This window comes from Balaenoptera borealis, assembly GCF_965194805.1.
Source record: "Balaenoptera borealis genome assembly, chromosome: 13".
NCBI classification, from domain to species: Eukaryota; Metazoa; Chordata; class Mammalia; order Artiodactyla; family Balaenopteridae; genus Balaenoptera; species Balaenoptera borealis.
In genome coordinates this window covers 59512193-59535680 of record NC_138870.1, presented here as the reverse complement: position 1 = coordinate 59535680, position 23488 = coordinate 59512193, and the positions used below count along the sequence as shown (strand labels likewise).

The 23488-nt window shown below is 37.5% G+C and overlaps 2 protein-coding genes across 4 annotated transcripts in view; both read left to right on the top strand.

Annotated features, from left to right (window-relative positions):
- The window catches only part of PTPRR (protein tyrosine phosphatase receptor type R), a 260447-nt gene extending 255888 nt beyond the window's left edge, over window positions 1-4559 (top strand). For both annotated transcript variants that reach the window (XM_082351633.1, XM_082351634.1), the window contains one exon: window positions 3370-4559. In XM_082351633.1, coding sequence (XP_082207759.1) covers window positions 3370-3463 — 94 coding nt within the window. In that variant the 3' untranslated portion in view covers window positions 3464-4559. The remainder of the gene's footprint in view (window positions 1-3369) is intronic.
- A 99-nt stretch (window positions 4560-4658) lies between these two features.
- Window positions 4659-23488, top strand: part of PTPRB (protein tyrosine phosphatase receptor type B) — a 117514-nt gene continuing 98684 nt past the window's right edge. Inside the window, exons 1-3 of one of the 2 annotated variants that reach the window (XM_082351553.1) lie at window positions 4659-5288; window positions 6557-6952; window positions 16093-16343. In XM_082351553.1, coding sequence (XP_082207679.1) covers window positions 5234-5288; window positions 6557-6952; window positions 16093-16343 — 702 coding nt within the window. In that variant the 5' untranslated portion in view covers window positions 4659-5233. The remainder of the gene's footprint in view (window positions 5289-6556; window positions 6953-16092; window positions 16344-23488) is intronic. The other variant, XR_014233560.1, reaches the window with a different exon arrangement.

Genomic DNA, 23488 nt, shown 5'->3' with positions numbered 1-23488 from the left:
AAGATGTAGTCACAGGTAAAGCTGAGCATTTTGAAAAGGGTAATGACGAAAGTACATGAAGATAGATGTGCAGCTCACGAAAATTCTATTCTGTTTTTATATTGGGGCTTTCTTTTGTAACCATTCTTTTTTTTTTTTTTTTTAATTTATTTATTTTTGGCTGTGTTGGGTCTTCGTTTCTGTGCGTGGGCCTTCTCAAGTTGTGGCAAGTGGGGGCCACTCTTCATCGCGGTGCGCGGGCCTCTCACTGTCGCGGCCTCTTCTGCTGTGGAGCACAGGCTCCCGACGCGCAGGCTCAGTAATTGTGGCTCACGGGCCCAGTTGCTCTGCGGCATGTGGGATCCTCCCAGACCAGGGCTCGAACCCGTGTCCCCTGCATTGGCAGGCAGACTCCCAACCACTGCGCCACCAGGGAAGCCCTGTAATTTTCACATTCAAAAAAATCCTGTGGACTTTTTCATTAACCCAAAGCTTCACTTACTATCCTAAAATGCTTGCAAAGCACCAGGCACTAGGTAGGCACTGTGGGATCTTTCCATCCAGTGCACCTGTAGATGCAAACTCATTGATCTATAACGTGGAGTTCAAGGGGGAAAATATTCCCACTGACTGGATCTCATTGGGAGTAGACACAACACTCTAAGAAGGTCATATTTGATAAAAACAGGCTGTAGAAAGGGGAGACTAGATTGGTGAGTGACAGGGAAACCAGCCTGCATAGAAATATTGAGTGACCACAGGATGTTTAGTCTAGAGAAGAAAAGATTACGGGACTTTGATGGTTGTTTTCCAGCATTTAGAGAGCTATTGTGTGACTATAAGAGGAGCCTTAAGGTTTTTTGGGGTTATTTCAGTTGGACCAATGGGGCGGGTGACAGTTAGAGAGGGGCAGATTCATTCTGATGTCTTCAGAAGTTTCCCTGCCAACCTTGGCAAAGGCTGAGCACTCCAGCAGAAACTAGCGGACCATCTACCATGTAGACTGCTCCCTTTTGGAAAGACAACATTTTGTTGGCAGTTGGAATACATGATCTCAGAGGATCCCTCTGATGTCAATACTCTCCCTTTTATTTTTCAAAACAAGTGGGAAGCAACCTAACTTTTCATATACCTTCCTTAAGCCTTGAGACCCACAAGAATTTTGCTAGCCTACAACTAATGAGTTCATTTCCCCATTTTCTCCAACTTCGCTGGCAGAAACAACATTGACTTAGTTAACAGAATGTCATAGTAAGTATCCTCCAAGCATTAAAATACACTGCTAACCTATCTGGGGTAAAATGGTAATTAAAACCTAGACTGTGCCTTCATTCATTCACCCGTTGGACATGTAAATACCAATGTTCACCAGAACATACAATCAGGGGAAAATCTTGCCTCCGTGTGAAGTAAATGGTGGGAGGAAGTTCACAGACCAGAGTCCGTGAGATAGAGCACATATAAGGCTCCACATACCATCTGCAGCTCAAGGAGGGGGACTAATGAGCTGTGCTGATGCCAGAGGAAGGGAGGCACCTCTCAGCTCCCTGGAGCTGCCTCAATATTTACCATGGCTGGATCTCCCAAGCTTCACAGTCAAAGCCAGCATATTCCGGACACCTGCTGTTTTTAGGTGTGCCCAGATGTCATCAGCTAAGAAGAGGAAAAGTCACCACATCCTCAGCTAGCCATTCCTGTTGTCAACTTAGGATCAAGGAACACTTTGGCCAGAAGGTTGCCTTCAGTACAACAAAATGTGCAGTTCTAGGGAAGAGGACCGATGAAATATTTCTGCCAATAAGTTGCAGTCACCAAAAAACGTATATTTACCTTTTTTTATTTCTTGCCAAATACATCATTTGGGCATTATGTCGACCAGTTTAGTGTCGTTTTGAAGGGTGAAGTGTTACTAACTTAATATCACTGCTTAGTTTAAAAGGGTGAACTCTTACTGCTTTAGTATCTTGTAAGCTTGCATTTATAGAGGTGGGCAAGTAAACATAGGTACAAGCCCAGTTTTAGTTATTACCATTAACTAGAAATCACACTACAGAGAGGCAGTATATTTCGTTTTTTAAGTTGAAGTGCTCAAAGGCCTCAAAATAATTATTTTGAATGGTAACAACAGCCACTAGGAAGAACTAGCTAAAACATAAGTTTAAAATTGGTTGTAGCATTGGTTGTAGAGTTATGAAGATTAGAAGACTTCAAATAGTTACTAATAGGGATGTAGTTACTCAGTGAGCAGAAAAAATATGTAACATTTACACAGCTATCAGTAGCTTTGCCACGTAAAAGAACCATTATCAAAAAAACAAAGTGCCATATAGCTATTTTATGTATAAAAGTATAACGAGAAGCATCATTACTTCTCATGAAGTCAGATACCTTCTACTAATCTAAAACATAAGGTACTCTAGGGATGAAAATGAAAATGACAAAGGGAAAAAAGCAAGAGCCAATTCTCTTTCCAACTCATATAAGGACCCACCTGCTATTGTGGGGTTTTTTAATTAATTTTTATTGGGATATAGTTGCTTTGCAATGTTGTGTTAGTTTCTACTGTACAGCAAAGTGAATCAGCTATACACATACATATATCCCCTCTTTTTTTTGGATTTCCTTCCCATTTAGGTCACCACAGTGCATTAAGTAGAGTTCCCTGTGCTATACAGTATGTTCTCATTACTTGTCTGTTTTATACATAGTATCTGCTATTGTGTTTAGATACTCGGCACACCACCCCCAAAGGTTGCTTCCACATAACATACTCAAATAGACCATTCCAAGGTAGTTTTTTTTATTTGTAGAAAGAGCAACATTTCACAGTTGCGTTTTGTTTAGTAAACCTACATCAATCAATTTTAATCCAAGTGCATAAATCCGTATAAAATGAATGATAAGGCACCCGAGAAGTAATACTAACACTCCAGATACATGAATTTATTTAACCCTCAAAACAATCCTATGAAATAGGTGCTGTTATTCTCCCATTTTAACAGAGGAGGAAACTGAGACACAAAGGGTTTTAAGGAACTTGGCCAAGATCACACAACTAAGAATTGGCATAGGAGGGATCTGAACTGAGTCTGGTTCCGAAGTCCAAGTACCTAACCATGACGCTGTACTGCCTCTCCAGTGACAATATGTTGGTAAAATTAATCAAATGCCTACTGTGTACTAGGCACTGTGTTAATCCCTTTATATACATTAGCATATTAAATTCACCAGTTGGGTCATCTGGACGTAGGTAAGAGGGATAACAAAAGAATCACCAGGCCAACTGTTCTGTGTGTCTTTAGCCTAACACCTGCGTTTGGGTGTGGTCGCTGAGTTACTTGAGACTGTGGGAGGTTAGCAATAAATTATTATATTATCTCTTCCTTGCAGGGGTGGAATGGTCCAAACCAGTGAGCAGTATGAATTTCTGCATCATGCTCTGTGCCTGTACGAGAGCAGGCTTGCAGCAGAAACTGTCCAGTGATTCTCTGAAGACTTACCAGACCATCGTTCTCTAGGGGTGATTAGTCAATTACCCACTTGAGGCTTCTGGAAGGAGCTTCCTGCAGTGGAAGAAAAGAGAAGCTGTGAAGCTAAGCTGGGGCGTGGATTGTGGAAGATGGCAACATATTCAAGATTGCCAGCCTCTTGTGTATATGAATGCATTTGTAAGCATCCCCTAAATTATTTTGAAGGTCCTTTGCTGATGGAGGTATGATTGATTTCTCACACAGCTAAGGAGGATTTTGTTTTGTCTGTATTGACTATCTGCCACACAGAATATATGTATGAAATTTATGTCATCAGATGACAACTTGAAGAGCTGCTGAAGAAATTATTATTGTGTGTTTAGATGCTTTTATGTTTGCAAAAAATCTGTCTTGTGAATGGACTGTCAGCTGTTAAACTGTTCCTGTTTTAAGTGTTAATTCCTTTCTCAGTTACCAGAATCTTGCCGCTAAAGTTGTGATTGAAAATGGATTTTTAACAAATAAGTCCTTGTTTTTGAAAAAAAAAAATCAGAAGCAGTAACTATTTTATATGGAAATGTGTCTTGAAAATATTACCTATTAAATGTGTATTTATCAGTACCTCGTACCAATCAATTACAGAGCACAATGATTGTCATTGGGTATATATGTATTTACTCTCTACTATTGGGCATAGAGGTGGTTTCTGCTCCAGAATTCTACCCACTGTATTTCTACATTGTGAGTCATTTTACTTTCGAAGGTAAAAACAAATTTGTAGCAACTATGATGTGTTAAGAATTTTAAATACTTGTCTCTCTTTTACTAAAAAAGAATTTTTGAATATGCTGTCTACCTGAAATCTCTCTCCCAGCAAAAGGCAGATGCCTTTGGGAATGATGTAACCTGTCCCATTTCCAGAGGTTCTTTAAAAGGATGCTGCCATGGATATCCTTAAATCTCTGAAAGGATTTAATCCTCAAGAGACAAATAAAGCTTAAAAAAAAAACTACACTCAGCAAACACTAAATGTTCTGCTCAAATATGAATTTTTAACGCAGCTATGTTGACTTTGTTTCCTACTGCCAATAAACTACTCTTAATACTAAATGTTGAGTAAGGCATGTACTTTTTTTTTCCTATTTGAAGAGAGACCATTATCTTTTGGGGAAAGCCTGAAGTCGATAGTAGGATGGGTTTAATTTTAGTCTGCCTCTCCCCACTGGAGATGACTATTTCAAACTGTAGTATTGTCATCACTTGAGAGATAATGATCTAGAAGTGCCATCATTATGTGGTTTTCCTCGATAGGCTCCCAGCTATCATTATACAAACAGTACATGTTTATGTCTTTGTATCACTTGTCATAGACTCTCGTAAATTACACGATTTCTGTTTGTTCAGCAGAATCACATCACCTGAAGAGATGTAATGTTGTAGGAACATTCAGTTACCTAAGATTACAATTCCTTTCTTCCCTCTTGAGTTTAAGTAGTCATGTGCCACAGGGATGGTAGAAGAAAACTTACAAGTTTTATTCTGCTCCTGAAGGCTGGAATTTTTTCTGCATAAAAAAAGAGAGGCAATCATAATCCCTTCTTTCTAAGGAAACAGAAAAGGACAACTGGTGTAAAACTTCCCCCAAACAATTCAATAGGAGGAAGTGCTCGTCACTGACTTTTCCCCCCACCATGAAGGCACATTTCCTTCCTAGTCTTTGCTTCTCTTATCTGGGAGATTTTTTTTTTCCTCCAAGCGAAGCATGAACAGTCGTTAAGTGGAAAATGGAGGCTGAATTTTACGTGGCGATTCTTACCTGCTTCATCTTCGGGAACTCAGGTGAGTGGATCTGCCTCAGTTTCCTGAGGCATTTCTCCAACAGCCAGAAGTGGAGTCTCTGTCCTTTGAAAAGTGTCTGAAACAAGGCGGAAATGGAGCTGGGTCTCCATGGCAGTTTAGCCAAAGACGATGAGGAGGGGGAATAAAAGGAGCCTGCCATGCCCACACCATTGAGATTTCTCTCCAAAAGAAAATAAATGGCCTTCTCTTGTGTCTTCCAAATGCCTCAGGCAGCTCCTGAAATGGCATCTTTACAGCAGAGAGTAAAGCAACCCTGAGGGGGGAGAATGTATCATTATGTAACAGGCTGTGGCATCTTCATGCTTTTTCCCTGTCAGGCTATAGTTTTGTTTCCTTTGTGTTAAAGAAAGAAAGTATAAGAAATATAATTAAAGGGGGTTGGGGAACTGTGGTGTGTTTTATTTGGAAGTTGTTATTTGGAACCTCTGAATATTTTCATGGGGGAGCTGAGAAAATTAAGTAAAAGCACCTTGAAAATGGTTTTTGAGCCTGAATATCTCATTTTTTAATCCTGATGTTTAACAATTGGGTATTTAGTTTTCTTACATGGAGAATAGGTGATTTTTAAAATCTATTCGCCTTTGAAGGAAGACTGTAGATATTGTCACAAAATAGAGAAATGCTTCTCCCTAGGATTATAAAAAATTTAATTTGTGATAATCAATACTTTCATTGGTTGCTATTAGCTAGGAGGGTGTGCTAAGAAGAATGGGAAATTTTGTTTTATTTGTGGATAAATATATCCAATTTTTAAAAATTGTATTCAAACTAGTCCATTTGTATACTAACACTTATTGCAATAGTAATTTAAGGTCTGGAAAAAGGGGTGCTTTTTCCAAAAAAAAGTGGGGGATGGAGGTGAGGTGGAAGGAGTGAAATGGTTAAAACGGGAACTGGGTTTTTTATAACTTTAACATATTTAATTATTTGGGCTAAAATATCACACCATACTCTTTGGATGGTTTTGTTTCTTTTCCAAGCTTCCTTTCATTATTTCAGTGGGGGTGTATTTTCTTCCCTAAGCCATGTGAAAGGAAAAGAAAGGGAGCTAAGTGTGACATTTTGACATTGTCTGCTTTGGGATTTTTAAATCACACGTGTTGAATCTGGGGATAGTCACTTGAAATGATAGCAATTGCAAAAGATAAGTAAACCTGATTTGTGGTTGATTTGTGGGTGAGTTGTTTTGTTTTCTGGTGGGCCTTATGATTTGCTACGTAGTACTTGATGAGCTTCTCATTTTCCAGAGGGGTTTCAGATTGTCCATGTCCAGAAACAACAGTGCCTTTTCAAAAATGAGAGAGTGGTCATGGACTTGTGCAATGGGACCAGCCAGAACCAGCAGTGGATGTGGACTGAGGATAGAAAGCTCCTTCATGTTAAATCTGCTCTGTGCCTGGGCATCTCTGATTCTTCTGGTGGCCCTTCCCGATCCACCATCTTTGCCCCCTGCTCCCGGGCACCTCGATGGACTTGCTATGAGAAGGAAGGGTTCCTTGAGGTGGAAAATGCTTCTCTCTTTCTCAAGAAACAAGGCTTCAGGGTAGTGGTCAAGAAGGGCAGGAAGTACCTCCACAGCTGGATGAAAATAGATGTCAACGAAGAGGGAAAACCAGTCAATGAAAGCCTCTGCTCTAAAAAAGGTGAGCTCTTCCTTTCAGAATCGATTCTGAAAGTTTTTCTGCTAAATGTCTTGTTTTTTCACATTCAAGGGAAGTCCACATGCCCCAACAAAATTCCTATGGAAGATTCATAAGCTAACGGAAATGGATCACGTGGTACCCACTGACTTGGAAAACTTCATTATCTTCATTAAAACAAGCCCAACTTTTTCTATCTCTCGTTCTTCCTTCCTTTCTTTCTTGCTTCTTTTGTTAATTCAACAAATATTTCTCAAACTTCTCTTTTGTTCCAGACGTTAAGCACTTTGGTTAAGTACTACTAAATGTGGGTGTGTAGCTCTATGTACATATGTATATGCAATGACTAAAGCCAATGATCAGGAAATTAATATTTTTGCTGATTTAGACACTTCTATTCTCTGATTATGAGGAACTATTACAACATCATAATGGTGCTTGCTAAGACTGGGAAGATAATAAATTATGCTTTTGCCAGTCTCTTGTACTAATGTTTAAGGGTAGATATTTCTTGGAGATAACATATTTTGAAATGGTAAGAACCAATGTGCAGCCACAGAGTTTTCTAATTTGTTGATCATTGATGGATATAACCTAGATGATGGACACATATAAAAACTTGTATACACGTGCATAAATTTCTGGTACAACATACAGTTCAGTCCTAGACTAGGAATTTTTATTTGTGGATGTGGCTTAATTTTCTATTTTATTGACTCATCTTACTGCTTATTTACTCCTCTATTAGAAGTTTGCTTTAGGAAGTCATGAAGGATAAAAGAATTATTACATATTAGGTATAAATCACTGGAGGAATTCTCTAGAAATGAAGCCGTTCATTAAGATTAAAATTTGTCAAGGTTAAGGGAATTGTCCCAGATAATTAAGTGGCAGAGGTATGATTAGAACCCAAGTTTCTTGATTCCTCGACCAGTACATGTTCCATTTTATAGTACTTCCCAAATGCTTACACAGACTCTCGCCCAATTGGCTACATCCAGAATCATCTGGTGGGGAGGAGGAGTAGAGGGAATCATTGCCATCATTTCTTCCTCTATGATCATCTCCAAGATTTGATTCCAAGAAATCTATATTTGGGCATGATACTTGGTATTTTTTAAAAAGTTCCCCAAATAATTTTGATTCATAACCTCATCTGGGGATCAACATCCAATGTACCTTTAAATCTTTTTATTAGGTATTGATTTTTGAGGCTTATATGAGTTTTTTCACCACACTGATCTTTGAACAGTTATCTGTCACTCATTCACTTCAAAAATTAGACAAACATCTAATTAGGTGCCAACTAAACGCATGGGCTCTTCTACAATACAAGAAGAGTCCCTGTTCTTATAAAATTTCTGAAATGAGAGTAAGATTAAAAAAATGTAAAAGTTAATTAGAAAATTCAACTTTATCAGAGAGTATACAGCATATAGCACCAATTCATACAATTCCTTTCCTGTAGTTCATCTAACTAGGCCTGTCCTAAACAGCATAGAAACATTGTAAATATTTCAGTTGTAAGGTGCATGGTTATACACAAGAAGTGAGATTCCTCCCCAAATCCTAATCAAACCTTATTTAGAAGAATATTCTTTCATTAGAACTTTTTAAAAGCACATATGGATTCAGTAGATATGGGTTATTTAAGATAGAAGGTAATTCATGGCAAAACTATCTCCTTTGACCTTCATACAAAACATGCCCAGTGATGGACTTCACTTCAAAAGTAAAGTAGATACAATATACCAGTTACAGTTAACCACTGAACATGCCATATCCAAAAATGCCTGATAATGTGTGTTGGGAAAAAAATGGACTTCTAGAAAAAGCAGAGCTAAAATTTGTACGACTATAGTTCAGAAAAATCTTATATTTGAATATGCATAGGTACAATGTATACTTTTGCCTTAACACAGTTATAAGCTAACAGACACATTTTTCTTCTCAATCCACACAGAATGATATTGGTTGACCCATAGCATGGACACTCACTGATTTTCTAGAGAATCCATTGTGAAAAATTAAATTGCATGCAGATGTTTGTGATGAATGATTCCAAATGTCCTTTCTTAAAGAGTTGATAACTAAATACTATACTCGTAAGCAGCACAAATATGCATGTTGTTAATCCATAGGATGTGATTTTTTTAATTAGGTTCTTCAGTAAAAGCACACCTGTGAAGGTCAAAATCTGAACTATACATTTCATATTTGTTTCATAGAGGAAACATTCATGATGCCATTCAAGTATCTAAGTAATATTTCTCTATTAACCTACTAGGTGCCAGAGCTTGTGCTAGTAACTGAAGTACTCTACACCAGTGATTCTCAACCCAAGCTTCACATCAGAATCCCAATGGGACCTTTGAAATAGTATTAATATCCAGGCTTCATCCTCTAGGCCAACTAACTCAGGCATTATAATTTTTAACTGCTTCCAAGGTGATTCTAATGTGCAGCCAAAGTTGAGAATCAGTAAATATGTCTTGCTTCTTAGGATAATGGGGAAAGCAAATAAGTAAATAGTTAATTACAATAGAGTGTAAGTAGAAAAAAAAAAAATACCCCTTCCTCCAATATATATTCTTGCCAGTGTGTCACATTAAGCAACTGTGGATTTCTTTTTTTTTTTTAATTAAAAGATAATTCTTAAATTGCATACTTTTTAAACAATCCTTTGAGTGCCCACTGGATTTTGTCATAATTTATCTGTGCTTCATTCTCAATAAGACACCTTTTTTCTTCTTCTACCTCTCCTTTACTCGAGTTCCTCTATACAGGGAGGGTGAATTGAACAGGCTTCCAAAGTGGGTTAAAATTCAATTTAAAAGTTAATGTGAAGGTTTTTGAGAGAAGGACCTATACTAGGGTCAGATTTCCTCAAATAATCAGCGCTACTGCAATGATTTTTTATTAGGAGAAGAATGTAAAATTGACCTGTCTTTTAAATTTTTCATATAATTTATATTTCTTTAAAACCCCTTGGGACTTCCCTGGTGGTCCAGTGGTTGGGACTTCCCTGGTGGTCCAGTGGTTGAGACTTCGCCTTCCAATGCAAGGGGTGCAGGTTCGATCCCTGATTGGGGAGCTAAGATCCCACATGCCTCGCAGCCAAAAAACCAAAACATAAAACAGAAGCAATATTGTAACAAATTCAATAAAGACTTTAAAAATAAATAAATCCCCTTAAAACAAACTTTTAATGGACAAATAGAATTTAATGGGACCTAATTAATGGGAATCTAATTAAAAAGAATATATAGATTGTGTAGAACTAGGATCACCAGTACATAGTAGAATACCAAATTAAAGAAAAGATGGTTTGAGATTTTTGCCATTCCCTCTGAATTTCAAGTTTACCCTTAAAGAATATACTACATATCTTCATTCTGGACAAAAAAAAAAAAAAAGTGTACCTGGTAGACAGACTCTTTTTTAAAAAATCAAACTTTTAAGATCAATTTTTTAAAAATTAGAGCCTTATAGCTATTATTCTGAATAGTAAAAGTAATAATAAAAAGCATTGCCTCCAAAATGCCAACATATCTGGCTAAAAATTACAAAATTTCATTCTCCCCGTATATTCTTTTGTCAATCAGTTGCCAGATATCCAGTTATCTGGAAACCATCTTACCTTTAGCAATGTGTCAATAAAACAAGTGATTGACAGATTCTAATTTTTCCTCCCTATATTTTGGTGTTATATAGCTACATCCTTGGAGTCACTGTATTAAGAGTATGACTTTGAGAAATATTTTGTGTATAATTTCTCAGTCTCTATAAATTCACACAAGGCAGTCGTCAATAATGCAATAAGGAAAAACCAAATTGTGTTTTGTTCAACAGTATAGCAATTTTATATAATCACACATTCGACTTTTTTAAGGATTATTATTACTTTAGGAGTAAAAATGCATTCTGAGGCCCAAATCTCTAATTTACAAGCTCTTAAAACATAGCACTCCTAAGTAAAGGGCTTCCTGCATAGCAAAAACCTTATAAGCTAAAGCGAAAATTATATTGGTCTACAGTTTGGGGGGTACTTTTACATTTCTAGGAAAGTTCACTAGAAATTCAACTGAAAAAATCATTTTTCCATGACCAAGTCTTTTGTATATACAGGAGATGCAAAAGGAAAAGAGAAAAACTAAATTACTGTGCTATAAACCTGTTAACAGGGATCATAACTTAGAAATCTTCATCTCCTTTAAAGGTAATCTTGGTTCCCTTGGTCAATAAATGCTGTCTAAATTAGTAAATGTTTCAACTTCTAAAAGGTGCTGAATATCAGAATTATTGGGAACAATAAAGGAAAGCTAAGGACTACTTTATGCCACTATTGAAGTCGTGATTATTGCTTTTCTCTCCTTCCCAAGTTAAGAAGAATTTTTAAATCAAAAGTTACAGTTGCATCTATTCCAACAGGAAATAGTCTTGACACCACAAGCAGACAACAAAGGTTACAGTGGCCGAATCATTGAAGTTTTATGGACCTACATGATCTGGAAAATAACTCATTCATTGGCCCCCTCTTTTATATGGGTAACAGAGAAATCTACTCAAAGGATATTACTGATCTGCAAGCATATCTAAGTAAATAATCCTTAGGAGAGGGAAATAAAAGCATTCTAAACTTGAAAAGAGTTTCCACAGCACCAGCACAAATCTATTGGCAGGTAGACTATGCTCATGTAGTTCTAGGTCTTCTGGATGAAGAGTACAAAATTCCATTTATCGTTTCGATACCTATTCCAAGGAATGCCAAGTCTCCCTACAAGTATAAACACCTGGATGATTGTCTAAAATTGTTACTTTCACTAAGATGTTTCATATTGTATGAAGAGAAACATTGTATATGTCAGCCAACCAGTCAACATTTATTCAGCATCTACTACAGATTCATTCATTCAGCTCTCATATTTATCTGAGGACAGGCAAATTTTTGCAGACATATTTCCAATATCCCTGATATGGCTGAGTTAGTAAAATCCCTAAAAGAGATTTCACTGCTGAAGTAAATCATATTGTTGGCTGGCTTGATATGCCTGTTGGTTAAAGTAATTGTTTAATTGTATTCATACAGGTGAGGGAATAAACTGCATAAGCATTGTAATAGGTAAACAGTCATGTATGCTCTTGGGAGACAGGGTTTTAGTAGCTTATTTCCTTTAGGGATTGGTAGGAGTGCTTGTAAATACAGAGAGCTTGATGGGAAATGAACAAAACAAAACCGAAAGTGTCTTTTGTATAGACTCTACTTTGACCAAATTGGCTGTCACAGCCATTTTAGAGTTTTTCTCCTAGCATCATTATAACAACATGGGCCTTGCAATTAACCATTTATTTACATGATCATTGAAAATCATCTGGTCATGATCATTAATATATGCTTTATACGATCATTAAAAATATCTAACACAGCATCCAGAGTCCCCCCAACGATTTTCAACCTGTGACACATCAATGAACTTATCAGGGCACACCCAGGGCCACAAATGACTTTCATATGTGCTCTTATATCTTTGTGGGTCCCTTTCTCCACTGGGAAAAATAAAATAAAATAAGTTAATAGATTTTCTTGTGTCCTAACATTCTCATTCTTTCATGATGTGTGAAAAAAATTTTTTAACATTTTCTTTGACCCTGAAAGTTCTTTTTGAAAAATTATTTTTAAAGAAATTAAATCATTTCATGGGCCCTAAAATCATGGGCCCTAGGCAATGTTCCAATGTGCTTAATGGATGAGCCAGCCCTGGACACACCAAGTTATTCACCCACTTTCCATCTGCCCTTGCCCTGACCCTGTTTAAGTAGCCTCTGGCTCAGCATGTCTCTCCCACAGCGTGGGAACCATGAACTTATAAGCCATTTTTCCCCCTCCATCCTTCTATCCCACAATCTCATCCTTTTCCAATGTGTGTGTTTGTACCTTCCCAAAAGAAAACATGGGGCATTAGGATAAATGAGGCTCATCTTCATAAGGCAACCCATAGTACAGTAGTTGAGTAGTAATTGGCTTTTGAAAAGTATTTCTTTGATTGGCTAAGCTTTCATTTATTTTTTTAACCTAATTTTTTTACTATGCTGTGCTTTGATGTTTTACTATGCTATGTCCTGGTATCAATTTCCATTTATTAATTTTACTTTTTTATAATTTTGCATCTTTTTTAAGGCCTGTAAAAAAAAAAATTTAACCTCTGATTATGCCTTCTCATTTGTTGTGTCTCCCATTGTTTGTAAATTCTCCATCTTTGGTACTCTTTTCAACAACTTTACACTTCCTTACTCACTTTTTCAAATTTTAGGCATGTGTATTTTTTAATGTATCCTTTATTTCATTGACTACATTTTCTGAAATGTTAATTATTCATTTTACCATTTCTAATAATTATTTAGACTATTATAATTCCCAGACCTTTCACTTTATCTTTATTCTATCCCAATCTTATTTAAAATATTTTATATATTAAATTTAAATATTTATGTATAGATATATATATACAAATCATCATTCTTCTAAGGTATCTTCTGTTTCATTTGTTACCTCTTTTCCAGGTTATTTTCCCACTTTTAAAGGGCACATTACATTTGGCATCTTCCTACAGAATGGAAAGTATCAATATAGTTAAAATGTTCTATCTCCAAAATGAGTTTTATTCAAGTTATTTCTTTCAATATGCTCGAAAGTTTTTTGTATCATTTAAAAGAGGGAAACTAACAAATTGTGTATTGTCTTTATTATCATTATGCAAAAATTCCATTTCTATTATTGATTTTTTCTGAGACAATCATAGATGAATTAATAAACTAAAATACATATTGCTTTTTTAAGAAATGTATTTGAAATATGGGCTTTATATTATGCAGTCATTGCAAATCATCTTATAGGTGAGCTATCAGTGCTGAACTTAATTTTTACACATTAAGTGCTAAAACTTCTGAGATTGGACCCAGGACGGTCCGCCTTATTTTGAATTGTGTTCTAAGAGGAATTGTGTATAATGTGGAAACAATGTAGTGGCAATGGTACAATAAAGCTTTTTAAAAATAGCTTCAACATATTGTTCCATTGTGTAAGAACTTTTCCTTGCACTTGTCAAAATATATCTTGTTCTTTCATGAACTGTAAAATGTATATACCTTTTCAAAGAACATCAGAAGAATTATAGAACCCAAAACATCCAAAGCTACTCTTTTTAGTATAATTTCATAGCACCCATTTCAACAAAGAGTTCAGGCAATGGAAAGATGAACTTATTTTCATCACCTTATATATTTCTATGATGGATTTTCTTTCCTCCCATCTACTTTATAATCCTTCAATGTCCACATAAGAAATGATTAGAATTCAGCTTTGCCTCATATTGTATATATGGATAAAATTATATACTTGGATGTATATTACACCTGAGAAACTTATTAGAAATGCAGGTGCTGGTTCCCACACCAGATCTACTAAATCACAATTTCGGGGGTGGAGGGTGGTAGGGCGGTTAGGTTCCAGTTGTCTAACAAGCCCCAAAGGTGATGTGATGCCTAGCAAAGTTTGCACATCACTGCTTTGAAATTCACGAAATTTGGAAATCAAATGTTAAGACTAAAGTTTCCTTCCTGCTTCTTAAATAGCACAAGTTAAAAACATAGGCACAAAGTGAAGGGGTACCAGACCTTAATATTCTGTAGGTTCTTTCTTTGGAAAAAAGGTGGTGGCCTAAAATGGAAAATGGACTTGTTTGGTTTGCAGGGTTTTAAAAATACATTTAGAAGGTTAATTAAAGACAATTACAGAAGAGTAAAAATTTTTCCATAAGATATTACAAAGCTACATGCAATGGAGATAAGCTATGTTATTTGCAGAAGAAATTTCAAGAGTGTTTTGATCATTTACCTAATTTGGGGGAGGTCTTGTTTCATCCATTGAATTAATTCTGTAAGCTGACTGAAAAAAAAAAATAGTTCTCAGGATGAGAACTTACCAACTGCTCCTTAGTAAAGAAGAGTAATCATAGGTTGACATGCTAAGACACATAATTACATTCTAGGTATTTGGAAGCTTGTCTCTGTCCTCACCTCATCATTAAATCTTTTTTTTTTTTTTTTGAGGGTCTGAGAGCTAAAATTGTCACAGCTAAAATTGAAATCCCCTGTCAACTCAGGGGATTGGCATTGGCCAAAGCTCAAAATGACCAAAATACTAATCTTCACATACAGAAATTTTTACATCCCAACAATAGATCAATATCTATGTAGAAGGACATTCTAACACCTAACTCAATTAAGACTGCAGAATTAAGACTGCTTCTTGGAGTTTGTTGTAAAGGCATATTGCTAATAGTACAGTTGGGTTTGTCCTGTAGAAGACACCCCAGGGATAAATGAACCTGGTCTGCCAGGCACAATGGCAGTGATAGTGGCACAGGATTCAAGAAGATAAAAACAAACAGAAACTAGGGAGAATGTCTAAACATGTATCAAAGCCTAGATCTGGTAGATGTGCAGGTAGGGTTGCCAGATAAAATATACAACATTCAGTTACATTTGAATTTCAGATAAATGACAATTTTTTTGTATAAGCATATTCCTAATATACAACATAATATAATGTAATGTTGTATATTGGGGATGTATTAAATATACTGAATTACTGGTTATTCATGTGAAATTCTAATTTAACTGGGCATCACCTATTTTTATTTGCTAAAATTTGGCAACACTGTATACAGGGTACTCTGCACAACCCTCCACAGCTCAAGGAAAAGATGCTTAATGGTAATGATTATTTTATTTACATTTAAGAGAACAGCTGATATTTACATCTTGCTAAATGTTAAAAAATACCGTTTCCATTTTGAGCCTCTTTGTATGCTTATAGCACAGCTATAGCCCTGATAGCACAGTTTCCACAACTCTCCCTGCACCCTGTAAAATTGATAAATGGATAAAATTGATAGATGGGTGAAATGGACAGGACAAATGAGTATGGTCACACTCAAAGTATCTTCTATTTTTCGTATAACTGAAGCTTATTATCTACGTGCCCATTGTTAAAGCGGTCTTTTTCTAAGTAAAATTGCTTTTATGTGAAGAATCCCTAAAACATGAGGGTAATTTTAGCAACTGTCCTTTCTTTACCTCAGCTGGCCTGGGAGCGGAAGTCTCTGTAAGGAGCACTAGAAACACAACTCCTCCCCAAATCCCCACTACTTTTAATGCACTTCCATATAGCCTGGGACACCTTATTAGCAATACCACAGAGACCTTCACCAGAAGTACTACAGAAAACTACAGCCAAAACAGCAGCCAGAGGCAGCACCCCAATCTGCAGATGGCTGGAACTACATCTTGGGTTCCCTGGACTACTCAACCCTTCTCCAGCACCACTCAAGAGGTAAGGGGAGAGGGGAGGGGATGGAATGTGGTTTGGTAAGGTCTCAGAAAGCCCATTGGTTGAAAAGATTTGCTTTGCTGGAAATACTGCTACTCAAGTGGGAGATCAGGCACTCTGTGTCCTGGGTGCTAATTGTACATGAATGCATTTTGTGTAATGAGAAAATCTTTGGGATAGAATTTAAATTGCTACACCTTTATAAGCTGAAGATAATTATAACTGCACTCCTGTAGGTTGGCCACATTTCTGAACCGACGTCAGGGTTCATAGGCTTACGATGACCTAAAACCAGGAAATAGAAATTGAAATCAGTCCCTTGCAGGTCCCTCTGGATATATTTCACAATCGTTTATGCTTATAAGGGAGGGGAGAGAGTCACAAAGCAATGGAAGATTCAGCAATCACTCTAAGGGATTTGTGAACTTGCAGGAGGATAAGCAATTTCACATCAGCATCCACAAGAGGATAGATAAATGGCTGAGAAGCAGCAATGACACAGCCACAGAGTCTGTTCACATAGTGTTTCCATTTCAGGTGTTCATCTCTTCGGTTTTGCTTTCCACTCAGGGTTTTAGGCTATCATTTTAGACAGTAACAGTGTAATTAAAACAAATTTTAAAAGCTAAGGTTTCATTTGGCAATATTTAGCTGTTTCCTAATAGGCAACCCAAATAATTTAAAGAGAGTAAAAGCCCAACACTATGCATATGACTTACGCATTTTAGTGCTCTGGTTTCTTTCGCATTGTGCAGAAATGAATATTGCACATGACTCCCGACTAGTGAACACATACCTCATTATGGATCACAAAACAAATAGAGCCAGTACCATATATCTTCCCCTCAACCTAGTTCTTGCCTTGCCTCTGAATAGAAGTTCAGAAGGCCTCATGACTTTTCTGGACACTCTTTATATCACTTTAAAATTCAACACTCACTCTCAACCCATTAGCAAAAATATCCATTTCAGGAAATAACCCAAACTCCGAATTCAATTGAAATATTAGCTTCTCCTCTCCCATCACCCCACCAAGTTTGGTCTTGAAATAAGGGAAAGGGAATATGTTCAAATTCTCTCACTTCTCACTCAGCTCTTTACCCACCTCTCCTAGCTTGATCATCATGGTTTCAGATCTGGCTGGGCTTGGAAAGTGGGAAGGGAAGACAGGAAAAAGGAGCAGGAGAGCTTTTACTTAAGGAAGCCATCATGAACTGTCACTGTGCTATCCCTAAATCTCCGAGTCCTGAGCCCTTTCAACCACCGATATCAGTGAGAGATTCTCCACCTGCTTTTGAAGTTGAACACTTCTTGGTGGAGCACTTGTTCATTTTGCCTCTGCTAAAACTGCATTCTAACATCAGTTTATAAAAGTATTTTTATAGCTGAGCTTAAATATTTATATCTATTTTTTCTGTACTGATGTGTGTGTGTGCGTATATATATATATGTACTGATACATACCAGTACACATGTAGTGATATCAGTATATACGTACTAATTTTTATCAGTATACATACAGATATACCCATAGAGACAGAGACAGATACTAGTACAAAACAAAAACTGTGTCAAATAAGAAACGTGCTGAATAAAAACTACAATAGAAACATATCTGCCTGAACACTAAAGCATTGTCTTTTTTTTTTTTTTTGATATTTAAGATGAAAAGTCATTTATTTTTAAAACATAGTTTGCTAATATTTAGTTAATCATTTAATCCACAATCATAGTTTTCAAAAGCTAATCTTTAAGAGATTTTTAAGTTTTATTTCAGGAGTGAATCAATAGCATCATCACTTCATAAATGTATCATCAATAGTAGGATCATTTATGTTCTCACAGTTAGGTGAGATCTTATGGTCTCTGCTCAATAAAGTAGAGCATGGAAAACCACTGTTCCTCAACTTTTAAGTAACATTTCAGTTGCTTTTCAGTTCATTAAAATATAAAAGATAACAGAAAAGATGTTACTTTCCATTTTAAACTGTGATAACTTTAAGACAGTTTACAGATATTCCCATTCTTTGTCCCAGCACCTGGTAGGATTGCACCTTCTCCTTCCCCTTGAAGTTAGGTATGGTCATGTAACAGGCTTTGGCCAATAAATGTTAATGGAAGTGATAGATTTCACTTCTAGACAGAAGTCTTTAAGAGTCAGTGTGCAATTCACCATATACATTTCCCTACCACAGTATCCAACAAAGCTCTAGATGCCTGATACGTTATCAGCCTGAAGAGTACCAGGCAAGCTAGGAGGGACATGTGGACAAATAAACCTTTATTATTTTATGCCATATTGGTTTTTGGAGTTAACCATTACCTCAGCATGACCTAACCCATCCTGACTAATACAAAAATTGTTACATGCTGAGTACTCTGGTGAGAGTTCTATCTTGCCTACCCTCAGCAGTCCCTACTCGGAGTGGTTCTCACTGCAGAATTCCAGAGATCAGACATGGTGAGAAGGTAGAGAGTTTTGTAAAGATAGTAGGGTCACGCTTAAAAATCTCTGCTTGTAGATGATCATAGATAAGTGGAGCATAATTTTTGTTAGTGAGGATCTTCTAGATCAGTTGCAAAGTGAGATCAGAGAAATGACTGTATTTCTAAATGCAATTAGTTCACACATATTAGATTAATCCAAAAAGATTCAATCCAAACAGTGGTGAAACTTTCCTTTCATCTCAGAATTTCTCTGGCATCAAAACTTAAAGCATTGTCTTTTAGCAAAAAGAATATTTCCCCATCTTTGCCCAAGTCGGACCATTGTGAAACAAAGACACAGAAAGCTCCCAGACATGGCCAGGCTCACTGGGATGAGTCAAGGACAGCCAGCTCTAGAGCTCTGTTGCAGGCATGGCAGTCCCGGGGCCGACCCAGCACCGTGTTACAGAGCCCACGTGGTCCAGCCCCAGAGCTGGGTTTGCAGCCTTGGGCTGTGGCAACTACTCTGTAGGGTTTTTTGGTCTTTGATTTTTAGTATTTTTCTAAAGTGAAGTTCACTCTAAAGTTTATATGAGCTCCCAGATGGAGCACCAGAATGACTCTGCAGCCAAAGATCTCGTGTTCCATTTTTTTTCTTGAAGCTCAGGCAAAACCTTAACTACGTCCTCGGAAGCTGAATGTATAAAAGCTATGCTCTTTCCAAAGGCAGTTTCTAAAACCGCAGTTTTCCATGACTCTCATGCCTTAGGTGAGGCAACCCTGCTAGATCATCATTTGATTCAGTGGGAGCATTTACTTTATAACAGTCTGTTATAAACTGCTGTAGTTAAATACTTTGAAAAATAAAAATGGGTCACTTGGGAGGTAAAATCCCTGTCCTTTAAAAGTAATGTTGAAAGATACTCTACCTCAACACCTAGGAGAGTATTAGAGAGGAATAAAATTGTTCAACTTAATCGCTTGGAATTGTGTAAAGAAAATCTTTGTGTGTCAGTTATTTTCTTTATCAGCTAGCTCCTGGTTTGGGAGGATTTTGGATTGACTTACTGTAGTTGGGCCAGGAGTTGGAGTGGTCTGTTATCGGTGATGATAGGAAAAATCTGAATGTGAGCTTTTGGAGGGTAGGGACTGTATTTATTCAACTTTGTAGCTCCAGCACCTGAACATAATGCTTAATGCTTACTAAAGGTGTGTAGAAAGGAAAGGGAAAGAAAGGTGTAGAGTGGAATGGAGCAAAATGGAGTGGAACTGGAGAGTGAAATGGAATGGAATGGAGTGGAGTGAAATTAAGCAGAGGGGAGTGAAATGGAATGGGGAGAACGGGATGGAGTGCTAGGGTATTGAATTGATTGAAGTGATATAGAAGAGGGTGGAACTGTTGACCACTTGGGTAGCAAATGACACATCTACTGCCAATGTCCATCTACTGCCAAGGTGTGATGGTCATGCTGAGTAACCATGTTTTTTATATTGCCTAAGTGTTCGAAGTTTGTGTGTATCTAGTGTTTAATATGTTTCTATTATCTAATACTCTCTCTCTCTCTCTTTATATATATATATATATATATAGATATATATATATATATATATATATATATATAGTTTCATTCAGGGGCTAATTATCCAGTTCCTTTTTCTCCTTTCTAATTTCCCCCATTTCATCTCTTAATCGCCCTTCAACTGCCCCCCACCACCAAAAGGAAAAAAAAAAGTGTAAAAGAAAAAGGAGAAGGAAGCAATGATGACTGTCTCGTGTCTATGGAAAATGTTCATGCATTCAACAAATATTTGCTGAGAACTTAACTAGTGTCAGAACAGAGTGGTTAAGAACTCAGGCTTTGAGGTCAAAGGTCTGACTGCCTCTTACTAGCTGGTGACCGAGTCTCAGTTTCCTCATCTATAAAATGAACCTCCACCTCTTAGGGCTGTAGTGAGGACCAGGAGAGACAATGCCTGTAAAATGCTTACCGCAGTACCTGATCCTTAGTAAGCACTTAAGAAGGAATAGCTGTTATTGCTATTTTTTACTGGGACACAAAGATGAATGACAAGTTGTTGCCCTGAAGGAACTCACCATCTGCTGAGGTGTTGAGGGAGATGGAGATTACACGGGCTTGTGTGGAATACAAAAGAGAGGTTCCTGACTAGTGTGGAGGTTTTAGTGGGTGTGCAGTAGGTTAATGTCTTCTGGAGGAGGGAATATCTGAACTGAGCTTCACGGAGTACAGGAGTTAAACCAAGAAGAGGTGGGAGAGTGGGGAGGGAGGGATGTGGAAGAGCTGAGATGGGACAGGATGGAAAGTTAGAAGTGATTTCAACTTTCACCTAAAATTATTATTTTTTAAGAAACTTGGGAATTTTATCACTTCAATCCAATCACACATTCCATGCTTGTTTATTGAGCACCTACTATCTGCCAGACATTGTGAGGGATGTGAAAAATAAATAATAAAGGTGGTGTTACAGAAGTACATAGAGAGCACAATGTCATCAAAATCATTGAGTATAGGATCAGCAATCTGTTAAGACTGAATAAAAGACTTAGACAGTATAAGAGCCCTGTAATAATTCTCACACATACAGATATTGAATATATATCAATGAACATTTCAAACACATGTTTTCAAATGCAGTCTTCATCCAGAAATAGACACTAGTTCCTACTTGTTATTTTAATCACTGACACTGATTATCTGTCATTCCTTTTGTCCCCATTCATATGTAGCCACTACGTAAAATTTAGCACACTTGACCTGAAAGACAAATCGAGAGAAGAAAGAATAAGAACTGAAATACTAAGACCTTTTGCTTGGAAAGGCAATGTCATTACTACTAACTCACAGTTATGAAGTGACCACAGTGTTCTCGATTCACAAGCAAAGGATGAGTTAGGATTGGAACATAGGATTGGGAATGGAGGGTGGGATATCACAAAACACTTTCAATGAGAAAGTGGAATGCATTTGTGTCTTCCCTTCCATCAAGATTTCTTTTGAGTTATGAGGAAGGAAACATGAAGAGATGCTATACACCATTTGCAAAGAAGAGAATCTAGGGGATAAAAATAATAGCTAAAATTTGTGTGCCAGCAACTATGCTAAGCACCTACATATACTCTGGGAGGTGGGTATTTGTATGTATTTTCCATCACTGTGTAACAAACTACCCCAAAACTTAGTAGTTTAAAACAATGACAGCTTATTTTTCTCACGGTTTTGTTGGTGGGGGCAGGGAGCGAGGGGTTCCTCTGCTGGTTTCACCTGGGCTCACTCTTGCAGTTGCATTCAGCGTCGAGCTAGAAGTTTCACAATAGCCTCTCTTGCATGGCTAGCAGTTGATGGTGGCTGCAGGCTTGGTTCTCCACCTGGCCTCTCATCCTCCACTCGACTATACCAGCTTCTTTACGTGATGGTTTCAGAAAGCTTTGCAAGAGAGGAAACATGGAAGCTACAAGCCTCTTGAGACCTAGGCTCTGTAACCACACATTACTTCTGCCACATTCTACCAGTCAACGGAATCACGAGCCAGGCCAGATTCATAATGTGGAGAAACAGACCCTGCTTCTTGATGGGAAGAGCTGCAAAGTCACATTGAAAAGGGGCATACATATTGGGTGGGAGGAATCTGTGGTCATTAAACAATCTACCATAATATTTATTAATTTATTATTATTATTCTTTTGTAGATGCCTAGTTTAAACTTAAAGAGGCAAGGACTCACCCGAGGTCAAATGATTAAAGAATAGCAGAGCAAGGAGGAGAGTACACATACACACACACACACACACACACACACACACACACACACACACACACACACCCTGCACATCTAGTCACCTTATTCTCTTGCACAGAGCTCTTATTAATGAAGGTAAATGCCAAAAGGACATGATTTGGAATCCAGCATCACTCATCAATGCTACTGCAAAGTTGTCCTAAGTTGACTCTCTTTGGAGCAGCATTTTCTCTACCTTTTTCCTTTTCCTTCTCTTTCCTCACATCGTCTTATGCCAGTTTGGAAGGTTGAGAACCTGAGCTGGTACGTGGCTTCAAAACTCTCCTTCTCTCATCCTGGACATGAATTAAATGAATCAACATGTATCATGTGCCTACAGTACTGCCTGGAAAAATAGTGTTTAATTAACATTAGCTACTACTGTTATTATTGTTACCATCACAGTATTATGTGGCAGTATGTGTCTTTACAAGGACAAAGTTGGTGGAACAAGAAGCTTGTCTACATATGAGTCAGGAAATATCTAGCTCAGTGGTTCTCAAAGTATGGACCCAGATTCAGAACTTGTTAGAAATGCAACCACTTGGGCCCTACCCTAGACCAACTGAATCAGAAACTCTGGCTGTAAGGCCCAGCAATCAGTGTTTTAACAAGCCCTCCAAGTCACACAGAGGTGTACTTTTAAATTCCAGAACCACTGATCGAGATAAATCTTGTCCTTCACCCACAATATCTGTCCCATGGACTTCTAAACGCCTTAGTTTCCCACCACTGACGGCACTTTTGTGCATGTGTCATGAGGAGGTAAGAGGGGGTGGTGCCACAAAAGCTAAACAATCAAGTAGCAGAAATTAATGTATCTAATTCCAGCCTCCTGCTGTGACTTTGCAGAGTGTACAACATTGAAGGAATGGGGCCCAGGGTGGGTGAGTGGAGCCTGGAGAGATAGAGAACTGCTGCTAGAT